This window comes from Lampetra planeri, chromosome 6 (assembly GCF_965212315.1).
Source record: "Lampetra planeri chromosome 6, kcLamPlan1.2.h2, whole genome shotgun sequence".
NCBI lineage: Eukaryota > Metazoa > Chordata > Hyperoartia > Petromyzontiformes > Petromyzontidae > Lampetra > Lampetra planeri.
This window is the reverse complement of record NC_136112.1, coordinates 2,506,257-2,518,714: the sequence shown is the minus strand read 5'-3', so window position 1 is coordinate 2,518,714 and position 12,458 is coordinate 2,506,257. Positions and strand designations below refer to the sequence as shown.

General features: G+C 53.2%; 1 protein-coding gene across 1 annotated transcript in view; it reads right to left on the bottom strand.

Moving 5' to 3' along the window:
• Window positions 1-10,235: 10,235 nt before the first annotated feature.
• CRYBA1 (crystallin beta A1) overlaps window positions 10,236-12,458 on the bottom strand; it is a 48,968-nt gene continuing 46,745 nt past the window's right edge. The window contains exon 6 of the mRNA XM_078595260.1: window positions 10,236-10,683. Coding sequence (XP_078451386.1) covers window positions 10,536-10,683 — 148 coding nt within the window. The 3' untranslated portion in view covers window positions 10,236-10,535. The remainder of the gene's footprint in view (window positions 10,684-12,458) is intronic.

The window sequence follows — 12,458 nt, the reverse complement described above, 5'->3', positions numbered from 1 at the left end:
GTTCGTATCTGTGTCCACGTGTCTGTTTTTCCATCCGTGCATGTATGTCCGCGTGCGCGGTAGTGCAGCGGTTAGCGCTACCCTGCGCTACGAACCCGGCGACTCGAGTTCGATTCCCGCTCACGGCCAACACAGGTGACGATCATCTAAACCGGTCCTGGGTTTCTCCTAGGTCGACTCAGCCTCAAATGCGTACCTGAAGTGGTGCGTCAATCATCGCCACTCACCCCCTCGGTGTGCCGCGCGGGCCTTCATAGGTGCTTGCTAACAGCACTTGCCCCAACAGTCTGTGTCGGGCTATACGGTGGATCTTTGTCTTTGTATCTGTGTACACACACACGCACACGCTATGTATACCCGCATTAATTGCGTCACACATTTACAGCTCAGTGGCTGCCGGGGGGGGGGGGTCACAAAAACACCCAAACTACACGTGCCTAATGGCAAAGAGTCAGAGGCTCCGACAAACGGACCGCCGTAATTAACCGATAAATCAATTCCTTTATTTAGAGAGCAGGTGAGATCCATTATTCCATTGTACCGTCTCTCTCTCGGCGGCGCGCGCGGGCGGGCGCAGGCCACTATCTCTCTCGCTCCCCCTTCCACAGCCTCCTCCCCCCCCCTGCTCCCTCTGCTCCCCCTGCTCTCCCTGCTCCCCCTTCCCCCGTGCTCTCTTCCACTGTTTGTTTGTCGGGAGAGGCCGCGATCGAAGCCGTTTGAATCGGGAGCCGAAGTCAACGCAGCTGCGATTCTCACACCAGGCAGAGCCAGGTCCTCACCACCACCGCCACCCACCACCAACTTGATCGTGCACGCCAGGGCATCATCCATCGTTGTTGTTGTTGTTTGTGGTGGTGCTGCTGGTGTTGTTGTTGTTGTTGTTTGTTCGCTGCTTCCGCCGTCGCTCTGCGCGCGGGAAGAGTCTGATGCCTCGTAACGAGTTGCCAACAACAGAAGGGGAAATAAACTCTTAACACGTTGGTCAATAAGAACACAGCGGCCTTAAAAAAACTAAAACTTATATAACAGGCGAAGTTTCAGGCAATGGCACTGCTTCATGGCAGGTCATTAAGAAGGGGCAATTCCCGAAACGTCGCCGTTTATATATTTATTTAAGGCTGCTACTACTCCACACGGAATTATAGTTACAGATGAACTGAAAAGGCTTCTCCTTGCCGCTGTGCATTAAAATACAATCACGACACAGTGCCGGCGAAGGATATTCGACGAGTGGTTTGCCAATTAGAGCAGCCAACCCCGAGTTTGATTCTTGGCCACGGCAAAAAATCGTCTGAACCCCCCGTGCCCCCCCCCCCCCTCTCCGCCCACACTGACCAGCGTGTTGAAGTATGGCCAACGAGAACATACGCTTGGGGAGACAAAGGCGGCCGGGCGTGGTGGCCGGTCACCCCACCCACCCACCCACCCTTCCCTACCTCCCTTGTGGCCCGTGCCAGATCTTTGCTTTTTGGAAGTATCCACTGAGCCGACTCGTGGACCGCTGGTAATGGGCGCTCGTTTTGTAGTTTCAATTAGCGAAGTCATCATTAACTCGTTAGCGAAGTCATCATTAACTCGTTAGCGAAGTCATCGCGTGAAGTCCGCCCAGCTAACAGGTCCGAGTGGGGTTCCAGCGCGTCATTTGCATAATTCCATAAAGGTCGAATTATTCGTCTATTTTTCTGGCTTTTACACATATATATGTATTGTTCCAATGTATGTTTTTGTTTTACCCATCATGGTCATCGTCGTCATAATTGCGTGATTCGTTTATATAACTAATATATATATATTTTAATGTTTTTGTAATACCCTATTCTCCGGAATATAAGGCGCGCTGCCCACACCCAATTGTAATCTCAAAAACAAAACCTGGGGGTTGAACTTATATTGGGTACCTGGCACGGTGTTCTGTAACCATCAGCCCTGTGGGAGACAAAGGCGGCCGGGCGTGGTGCTGGCCACCCCCCCCCCCCTCTCGTGTGCCGTGCCCGCTATTCGCTAACAGCACTTTCCCCAACAATCTGTTAAAGGCTATACGGGGGATCTTTGTCTGTGCGCATGTATGTGTGGGGAGCGGTGGTGCAGCGGTTAGCGCGCTGCGCTACGAACCCGGCGACCCGAGTTCGATTCCCGCTCACGGCCAACACCGGTGACGATTATCAGAACCGGTCCTGGGCCTCCCCTAGGTCGACTCAGCCTAAAATGAGTACCTGGTGCGGTGTGTAAACATCGCCACTAGGGAGACAAAGGCGGCCGGGCGTGGTGCTGGCCATCCACCCCCTCGTGTGCCCTGCCGGCCTTCATAGGTGCTCGCTAACAGCACTTGCCCCAACAATCTGTTAAGGCTACACCGGGGGGATCTTTTGCGCGCGCGCGCGCGCGAGACCCAGATTTATTTAACTTCAATAGACACCTGGGCACTGCCGATGTTTGCGCTGCGTCTGACTTCTCAAGAGCCGCCTCACGTAGCCTGGAGAATACGGTAGCAGTGGCGAACGGTGACGTTTAACTACCGCCAAGTTGTATTCGTTGCCCGAGCAGCTTCGGTTTGCCCGACGAGACCGCGTTGATGTCCAAGGGTCCCGCCATCAGAGGCTGTCGTGCGAGCGCTTGGAGGACGCTCACTCCTCTCGCGCCCGGATGACACCAAGTCCGCGTCTCCACGGACGCAATTGAAAAGCGAACGATGATCCGCCTGTTGTGCGCGTCCCAGGCGCGACGATCCGCGTGTTCACCCACCTCACCTCTCGTGTGTGTGTGTACGCGTTGTGTAAATGTATAAAAGGAAGAAAAACGCATCTGAATTCTTTTTTTCTTCGCTGTCTTGAGTACCGCATTCAGTTCCCGAATAAGCTCTCACCCAGCATGCGGTGGGGGGAAGGGGGGCGAAACGTCGGACACCGGGGCCATATCAACACGCGACACCACACCGGAGAGCCGTACACAACAACAACAACAACCGCCATTTGCTACTAAGTGGCGGTGACGTCACCACAGCGCTTGTGCCAGGCTAGGTGCACGTGAAGGCCACGTGAAGTGTCTAAAGGTCATACACGCGCACTGACACAAGCAGAGACGTCCACCCCCCCCCCCCCCATAGAGCCTTCAACAGACTTTTGAGGCAAGTGCTGTTCGCGAGCACCTTTGAAGGTCATACACGCGCACACGGTGGCGCATGAAGGGAGCGCACAAAGACAAAGCCCCCCTCCCCTCCCCGGATAGAATCCAAAACAACTATTGGGGCAAGTGCTGTGAGCGAGTAGCACCGATATTAAGGGCGACGTGGCACACGTGGGGCTGTGTGGGTGGCCAGCACCACACCCGGCCGCCTTTGTCTCCCTAGTGACGAGGTTTACACGTCACACCAGGTACCCATTTGAGGCTGAGTCGACCTAGGAGAGGCCCAGGGACCACCTCAGATACGCGACACTGTTATTGCACGTGAACGAGAATCGAACCCACTTTTTTCGGGTTTGTAGCGCAGTGCCCTAACCACTGCGCCACCGCTCCCAACGTAACAAAGCCAAAGATCCCCCACATAGCCTTAACAGGCTGTTGGGACAAGTGCTGTTAGCGAGGAGCACCCATGAAGGCCGGCACGCCACACGAGGGGGTATGGGTGACCACCAGCACACACGCCCGGCCGCCTTTGTCTCCCCGGTGGCGATGTTTACACGCCGCACCAGGCGCTCATTTGAGGCTGAGTCGACCGAGGGGAGACCCAGGACCGGTTCAGACAATCGCGGAGAGACGCAGAGGCGCGCACGCATTGCGAGCGCCGCTGCAAGGCACGGGACAGTGGACACGGCCACGCTCGCTCGGGGTGCAGAGGGGACGCGCTCCGCCAGCGGCCCACGGGGTGTCGAACTCGCTCCCTCCCTCTCTCGTCTCTCTCCCTCTTGTCTCTCTCCTTCCTCCTCGTCTCTCTCTCTCTTTTTTTTACGATCAGTGGAAACAAGAAGATGCTCGGTGTAGTCGGCACTTTGCTTCGTTCATCATTTCGTAATTCTTTTTTTTATTAACATTTTTAAACTCTGCTTTATGTAAAGCCCCACCTCTCGCTCACTCTCTCGTTCACTCTCTCGCTCACTCTCTCGCTCGCTCTCTCGTCTCTCTCTCTCATCTCTCACTTTGCTTCATTCATCATTTCGTTTTTTTAAACAACTTTGCTTTATGTAAACCCCCACTCTCTCGCTTGCTCACTCTCTCGCTCACTCTCTCGGTCACTCTCTCGCTCACTCTCTCGCTCTCTCTCGTTCTGCACGCAGCCCTTCTCGCAGTCCGACGGCCTCCGACGGGTAGCTCATATCAGCATGCAGAGCTCCCCGTCATCTGCCACCGAGCACACGGCCTCCTCCATCGCCCACTGCTCCTTGAAGGCCGGCACGGCGTGGGTCAGCCGCGCGTGGCGGAACTCCAGCCCACACACCCTGGGGGCTCCGACCAGAGCGCGGAAGATGCCCAGGCTGCTGGCCGAACGTTTCCCCTCCAGGTCCACCTTCCTCGTCCTGTGCACGGCGAGCTTGGCGTAGCCGACGAGCACGTTGACCAGCCCCTGAAGATGTTGGGGTCCGTCGCCCTTGTGGTATCCAAAGGATGAGGACCGTCGGGGAGAAGTGGAGGCTGAACCTTAGGAGGATGTTTCTCAGGACCTTGAACAACAAGTCCAGGCTCTTGCACTCCACGTATCGCTGCGCCACCGTCTCCACTTTACCGCAGGACCGGCACTCCGGGGACGTGTCGGTGAAGCGCACCAGGGAGGCGTCCTCTCTTTCTTTTTTACGATCAGAGGAAACAAGAAGATGCTCCGTGTAGTCGGCACTTTGCTTCGTTCATCATTTCGTTTTTTAATGCTTTGCTTTATGTAACCCCCCCCCCCCCTTTTTAAATGAAAGATTTGACAAAAGATTTCACGCTCTGCTCTCCTTACCCCTTCCCTCTCTCTCTACCCCCTCTCTCTACCCCCCCCCCTCCTCTCTCGTCTCTCTCCCTCCTCCTCGTCTCGCTCCCTCTCTTTATTCTCATCCGCTCCCTCTATTCCTCTCTCTCGTCTCAAGTCCTCCCTCTCTTGCTCCACGTCTCCTTCCTTCCCTCCCCCCCGCCCCTCGCCTGATCTTGGTGCGATTGCGGGGATGAGATTCGGCGCGGCGCGTGAGATGGATTCACGGGGGCCGACGGGGCACGGGTGGAGAAGAGGATGGATGATGCCGCCGGGGGAGATAGGGTGTGCTTGGGGGGGTTGGCGTGGGGGTGTGTGTGCGTGCCTGTGTGTGTCAGTGTGTGTGTGCGTGCCTGTGTGCGGTGTGGGGGGCGGTAGTGTAGCGGTTAGCGCTACGCTGCGCTATGAACCTGGCGACCCAGGTTCGATTCCCGCTCACGGTCAACACCAGTGACGATTATTTGAACCGGTCATTGGCCTCCCCTAGGTCGACTCAGCCTCAAATGAGTACCTGGTGCGGTGTGTAAACATCGCTACTGGGGAGACAAAGGCGGTCGAGCGTGGTGCTGCCCACCCACCCCCTCGTGCACCGTTCCGGCCTTCATAAGTGCTCGCTAACAGCACTTGCCCCTACATTCTGTTAAGGCTACACGGGGAATCTTTGTCTTTGCCAGTGTGCTTTAGGGTGGAGCGGTGGCGCAACGGTTAGCGCACTGCGCTACGAACACGGCTGTGAGCCGAGTTCAATTCCCACTCACGACCAATAACAGTGGCGAATAGTTGAAGCACACACGCCTGGCACCCCCCCCCCACTCCTCCCAATCCACCAACTCGCGCCCGTGTCTGCGGCTCGCATGTTAAGTCTCTCACGCGCGCGTAAGTCCCCATTAGCTTTCTCGTGCGAGCTCCTCTCCCTTATCTCTCTCCTGCCCCCCCCACCACCACCACCACCCCTCGCCCCCACTTCCACCACCCTCCCTCTCCCCCCCCTATTGCCTGCCGCTCCGCACAAAGTGCCTGCAACTGCCGGCACGGAGACCACGCTTCGTTGCTCACGTGTCAAGTCAATGCAGTGAAAGATGTACTCGGCCGAGTGCGGGGCTGTAGGTACGGCTGCTGCTGCTGCTGCTCGTGGGGGAGGGGGGGGGGTAGGTGGGGGGGGGAGGAGGATGGTGGGGGTGGGTTCTACCTATCTCTCTCCAGCTCGCTTCTCCCCCCCCCTCTCTCTCTCTCTCTTTGCCAGCCAGTGTTGAGCGGAGTCTAACGGTCGTGCGTAGAACCCCGAGCGGCGAACGAGACGAGGGCAACAAGACAGCACGCGCATTTCACATTCAAGGCGGCTTTCTTCGCAGGCACCTCGTGGGTCGAGACGGACCCGGTGATGCTGCTGCTGGTGGTGGTGATCATCAACTCGTGGTGGTGGTGGTGGTAATCTGCTCGTGGTGGTAGTGATCACCTCCTCGTGGTGGTAGTGATCATCTACTCGTGGCGGTGGTGATCACCTACTCGTGGTGGTAGTGATCACCTCCTCGTGGTGGTAGTGATCATCTACTCGTGGCGGTGGTGATCACCTACTCGTGGTGGTAGTGATCACCTCCTCGTGGTGGTGGTGATCATCTACTCGTGGTGGTAGTGATCATCTACTCGTGGCGGTGGTGATCATCTACTCGTGGTGGTAGTGATCACCTACTCGTGGTGGTAGTGATCATCTACTCGTGGCGGTGGTGATCATCTACTCGTGGTGGTAGTGATCACCTACTCGTGGTGGTAGTGATCACCTCCTCGTGGTGGTGGTGATCATCTACTCGTGGTGGTAGTGATCACCTACTCGTGGTGGTAGTGATCATCTACTCGTGGTGGTAGTGATCATCTACTCGTGGTGGTAGTGATCACCTCCTCGTGGTGGTGGTGATCATCTACTCGTGGTGGTAGTGATAATCTAGTGGTGGTGGTGGTGATCATCTACTAGTGGTGGTGGTGGTGATCATCTGCTCGTGGTGGTAGTGATCATCTACTCGTGGTGGTAGTGATAATCTGGTGGTGGTGGTGGTGATCATCTACTAGTGGTGGTGGTGGTGATCATCTACTAGTGGTGGTGGTGGTGATCATCTACTCGTGGTGGTGGTGATCATCTACTCGTGGTGGTAGTGATCATCAACTCGTGGTGGTAGTGATCATCTACTCGTGGTGGTAGTGATCATCTACTCGTGGTGGTAGTGATCACCTACTCGTGGTGGTGGTGGTGATCATCTGCTCGTGGTGGTAGTGATCATCTACTAGTGGTGGTGGTGGTGATCATCTACTCGTGGTGGTAGTGATCATCTACTAGTGGTGGTGGTGGTGATCATCTGCTCGTGGTGGTAGTGATCATCTACTAGTGGTGGTGGTAGTGATCATCTAGTGGTGGTGGTGGTGATCATCTACTCGTGGTGGTAGTGATCATCTACTCGTGGTGGTAGTGATCATCTACTCGTGGTGGTAGTGATCATCTACTCGTGGTGGTAGTGATCATCTACTCGTGGTGGTGGTGATCATCTACTAGTGGTGGTGGTAGTGATCATCTACTCGTGGTGGTAGTGATCATCTACTCGTGGTGGTGGTGATCATCTACTAGTGGTGGTGGTAGTGATCATCTACTCGTGGTGGTGATGATCATCTACTCGTGGTGGTAGTGATCATCTGCTCGTGGTGGTGGTGATAATCTAGTGGTGGTGGTAGTGATCATCTACTCGTGGTGGTAGTGATCACCTACTCGTGGTGGTAGTGATCATCTACTCGTGGTGGTAGTGATCATCTACTCGTGGTGGTAGTGATCATCTACTCGTGGTGGTGGTGATCATCTACTCGTGGTGGTGGTGATCATCTACTCGTGGTGGTAGTGATCATCTACTCGTGGTGGTAGTGATCATCTACTCGTGGTGGTAGTGATCATCTACTCGTGGTGGTAGTGATCATCTACTCGTGGTGGTAGTGATCATCTACTCGTGGTGGTAGTGATCATCTACTCGTGGTGGTAGTGATCATCTACTTGTGGTGGTAGTGATCATCTACTCGTGGTGGTAGTGATCATCTACTCGTGGTGGTAGTGATCATCTACTCGTGGTGGTAGTGATCATCTACTCGTGGTGGTAGTGATCACCTACTCGTGGTGGTAGTGATCATCTACTCGTGGTGGTAGTGATCATCTACTCGTGGTGGTAGTGATCATCTACTCGTGGTGGTAGTGATCATCTACTCGTGGTGGTAGTGATCACCTACTCGTGGTGGTAGTGATCACCTACTCGTGGTGGTAGTGATCATCTACTCGTGGTGGTAGTGATCATCTACTCGTGGTGGTAGTGATCATCTACTCGTGGTGGTAGTGATCATCTACTCGTGGTGGTAGTGATCATCTACTCGTGGTGGTAGTGATCATCTACTCGTGGTGGTAGTGATCATCTACTCGTGGTGGTAGTGATCATCTACTCGTGGTGGTAGTGATCATCTACTCGTGGTGGTAGTGATCATCTACTCGTGGTGGTAGTGATCACCTACTCGTGGTGGTAGTGATCATCTACTCGTGGTGGTAGTGATCATCTACTCGTGGTGGTAGTGATCACCTACTCGTGGTGGTAGTGATCACCTACTCGTGGTGGTAGTGATCATCTACTCGTGGTGGTAGTGATCATCTACTTGTGGTGGTAGTGATCACCTACTCGTGGTGGTAGTGATCACCTACTCGTGGTGGTAGTGATCATCTACTCGTGGTGGTGGTAGTGATCATCTACTCGTGGTGGTGGTAGTGATCACCTACTCGTGGTGGTAGTGATCACCTCCTCGTGGTGGTAGTGATCATCTACTCGTGGTGGTGGTAGTGATCACCTACTCGTGGTGGTAGTGATCACCTACTCGTGGTGGTAGTGATCATCTACTCGTGGTGGTAGTGATCATCTACTCGTGGTGGTAGTGATCATCTACTCGTGGTGGTGGTGATCATCTACTAGTGGTGGTGGTGGTGATCACCTACTCGTGGTGGTAGTGATCATTTGCTCGCGGCACACAGCACCCCAACAGTCTGTTGAGGCTATACGGGGGGGATCGTTGTCAATGGACGTAACACATGGCTCATGATTGTGGATTCGATAAATGATAAATATTCATAATTAAATAGGCAGATAATTTCCCCGCTTTCGCACGTGTATATGTATACAATAAGAGTATTTTTTCCCACGTCCCATCCAGTCACACGTGGGCCCTTTGGGAGAGCATCATTCCCGCAGCGATGGTTTCGCACAAGCAGGACTCTGGACGGGTTTCATCATTCAGTGTTTCATCCACAGAGTGGGCTTTGCTTGAAGCACTGCTGGCGAGCAGCCCGAATGTTTATCGGCAAGGAAACCCCCCCCCCCACCTCTGATAGATGTGGGTCTTAGTAGGTACGCATAATTACTTGTTTTGCAGAGCACATAAGAGCCTCTCAGCGTTAGGCAGCAGAATAATTCGGCAGACAGTCGGCCTCTTCGTCTATAAACAGCTGGCAAAGCGAGGCCGACGCTGCTGATGAGATATTGAAAGTCGACACTGGTCCAGACGTTTCCTTGTGTTGAACCATGTGATGATCGTGATGATGATGAGTGAAATTGTCCACTCGTACCAAGGTCCGTGTGGCTGATGCGATGTGTCTAACTTGATTCCAATTGTTTTAATGGGGAGCGATAGATTCATGAAGGAGGAGGCGTCTGCTTCTTGATTTCATTACTTATATAGTGATTGTTTATTTTGATAACAACGGTGCTGTTGGATGATGATGATTATGTTGATGATGACGATTGACGGATAGAATAAATGCAACATGAATAATGATGCTGCTGTTGGATGGATCGTTAAGTCAGTTGATGATGATCATCATCATGAACCACGATACCTATCTGATCTCGTCAAAAAGCATAAACCATCAACTCCGGTGATATTCGCAGCGACTTTTGGTTGCTCAGCCATCGAACGAAGACGATCACCACATCCGCGCGCTTTCAGATGCGCTTCTGCGGCCGTCTGGAACGCTCTTCCTTCCTATATTAGGAAGCAACTGGAGCTATGCGCTTTTAAATCATCATCTGCATGCAGAACTCATTTCTTTAGAACGGCTTTTGTGTGTGTTGGTTTGTTGTCCTTCCCCCGCAGCTCTGATTAGCGCGGTTGACTACGTTCAACACGCATACGTACATCATCATCACCATCATCACCATCATTACCATCATCACCATCATCAACATCATCAACATAATCACCACTTCAAAACTCCCAACGCGCGCGTTCAATTTCTCGTGTTTTTTTTTATTTTATTTTGGCACCATCGCAATCGTCGTCAACATCATTTCCATCATCATCAACATCAACATCGTTCGTCGTCCTCGTCACGGTGTTAACTGCGGTGCGACTGCACTGCGACTCGCTGCTGCACTCGCGCACGTGCTTATCCCTACGACGACTCCGACGAAGCACGGTGATGGTGACGATGCTGGCGGCGTCTGGCGGATTCAAGAAGACAGCTTCTTCACTCCCTGCTGTTGCTGTTGCCGCCGGTGTCGCAACAGGGCATCGCAACGTGCTCCGTTCACTGCTGCACTCTGCGGATCGACTGCACCTGGCTGGTTTGAGCGTGCGACCCGAACTCGCGGTAGTGACGATACTCCCCCGTGTGGCGGTCGCACTCCATGATGTACTGGTACCCGCGGTAGCCTGGGTACTGGTAGCAAACCCATCTGGGGGGTGGGTGGGGGTGGGTGGGAGGGGCGTGGTTATTGCAGTGGGAAGGGAGGGTGGAGGAAGAGAGGAGAGGGGGTTACATTCATGTCACGATCATCATTATTTCGTGTTCAGCGGTTTAATGTGTCACGCGTTATCTGTTGCAGCAAGCTGCTAGACCGGCCTTGGAGTGAGGGCTTATCTGCGTAAGGTGCTAACGCGAGAGGACAAGGCACGCCTGTTCATAATAATCCTACATCATTATTGTTGTAGCCTGTGGTCCTATTATAATTCGACGAACAGGTGTAGAACACAAACTAGCACGCGTCTCTCCGGCAAAAAAAAATGCTGAAGACTTTGGGAGATGATCAAGGACGAGATGACGAGCTTGATCACGGTCGCATCTCGAGCCGGGAATGTCATTTCAGAATATTCGTGAGGTTTCGATTAAAGATGTTAAACCACCAAACTGAAACCTTTTGCAAGGAATCATGTCTGCATTAACCACAACACTTGTGGTCAGAATGCAAACAAAAAACGTCCTCTGCTAATATATACATTGGCTTTGAATCTGATTGGTCCACACCAGAGACAGCTTTTTTTTAGACAAACGACGCCTTTTGGCGTCCTCTGGTCAAACACAGCTTTGAGACGAGGATCAAAAGAAATATGTCTCTGGTGTGGACCAATCAGTTTAAAAGACAATGCATTTATTATCAGAGGGCGTTTTTGGTTTGCATTCTGACCACAAGTATTGTGGTTAAGGCAGACATGATTCCTTGTAAAAGGTTTCAGTTTGGCGTCTTAACATCTTTACGCAGCTGTTTTGTTGCCAGATAAAAAGGGGAAAACCTATTCTCATATTTTGGTACTGGCAAAGGAGGTCCCATGATGTAGGTTTCGATTTGTTAAGTTATTTCTTGTGCGCGCGGGGTAAATGAGAAGGAATGTGGACGAGGGAGAGAGAGAGGGAGGGAGGGAGCGAGCGGGCGAGCGAGCGGGGACTTCCCCGGGTAAGGGAATCAGTTGAGAGGCGCCTTGAATGCACCAGATGTGGACCCGCAAAGGAGGTGGTAGATGGGAGGGGAGATGGGAGGGGAGAGGAAGAGGCAATGAGTGAGGGATTGTAGTTGGTGGCATGGTGTGGAGAGAGAAATACACGCGCACACGTTGACAGGCAGAGAGAGAGACGCAGAGAGAGGATCTAGAGACACACACTGATTGAGAGAGACAGAGAAAGATATATAAAGAGACAGATATATGTGTGCAGAGGGAAAGAGAACAGACAGACGGAGGGAATGGGGTTCGAGGCAGAATGAGAGAGGGAGAGAGACTGAGAGCTAGAGAAATACAGAGAGACAGAGACGTAGATACAGAGACAGAGGCACAGACACACAGAGACACACACATACTTATACGGACAGACACAGAGAGTTATGAACACACAGACATACACAGACGCATACAGACAGACCAGAGTTATAGACACAGAGACACGCACCCAGACGCATACAGACAGAGACACAGACACACACCGAGAGAATAATAGCCTCATAACTTATAGTGACCACTCCAACCCCCCCACCTCGCCCCCCACTGCCCCCCCTCCTCCTCCTCTCTCACCCCCCCCCCCCCCGAACTCGTGTTCTTGTTTAATGATCCCTGAAGCTATCGAGGGCCAAGAGTCGGTTTCAGTCTCAAAACAAAAAAAACCCTCATCGTGATGGTGGTGGGGGGGGGTGTGAATTAATCACTTGGGTGGTGGTGGTGGGGGGAGGGTTAACAGAGGGGG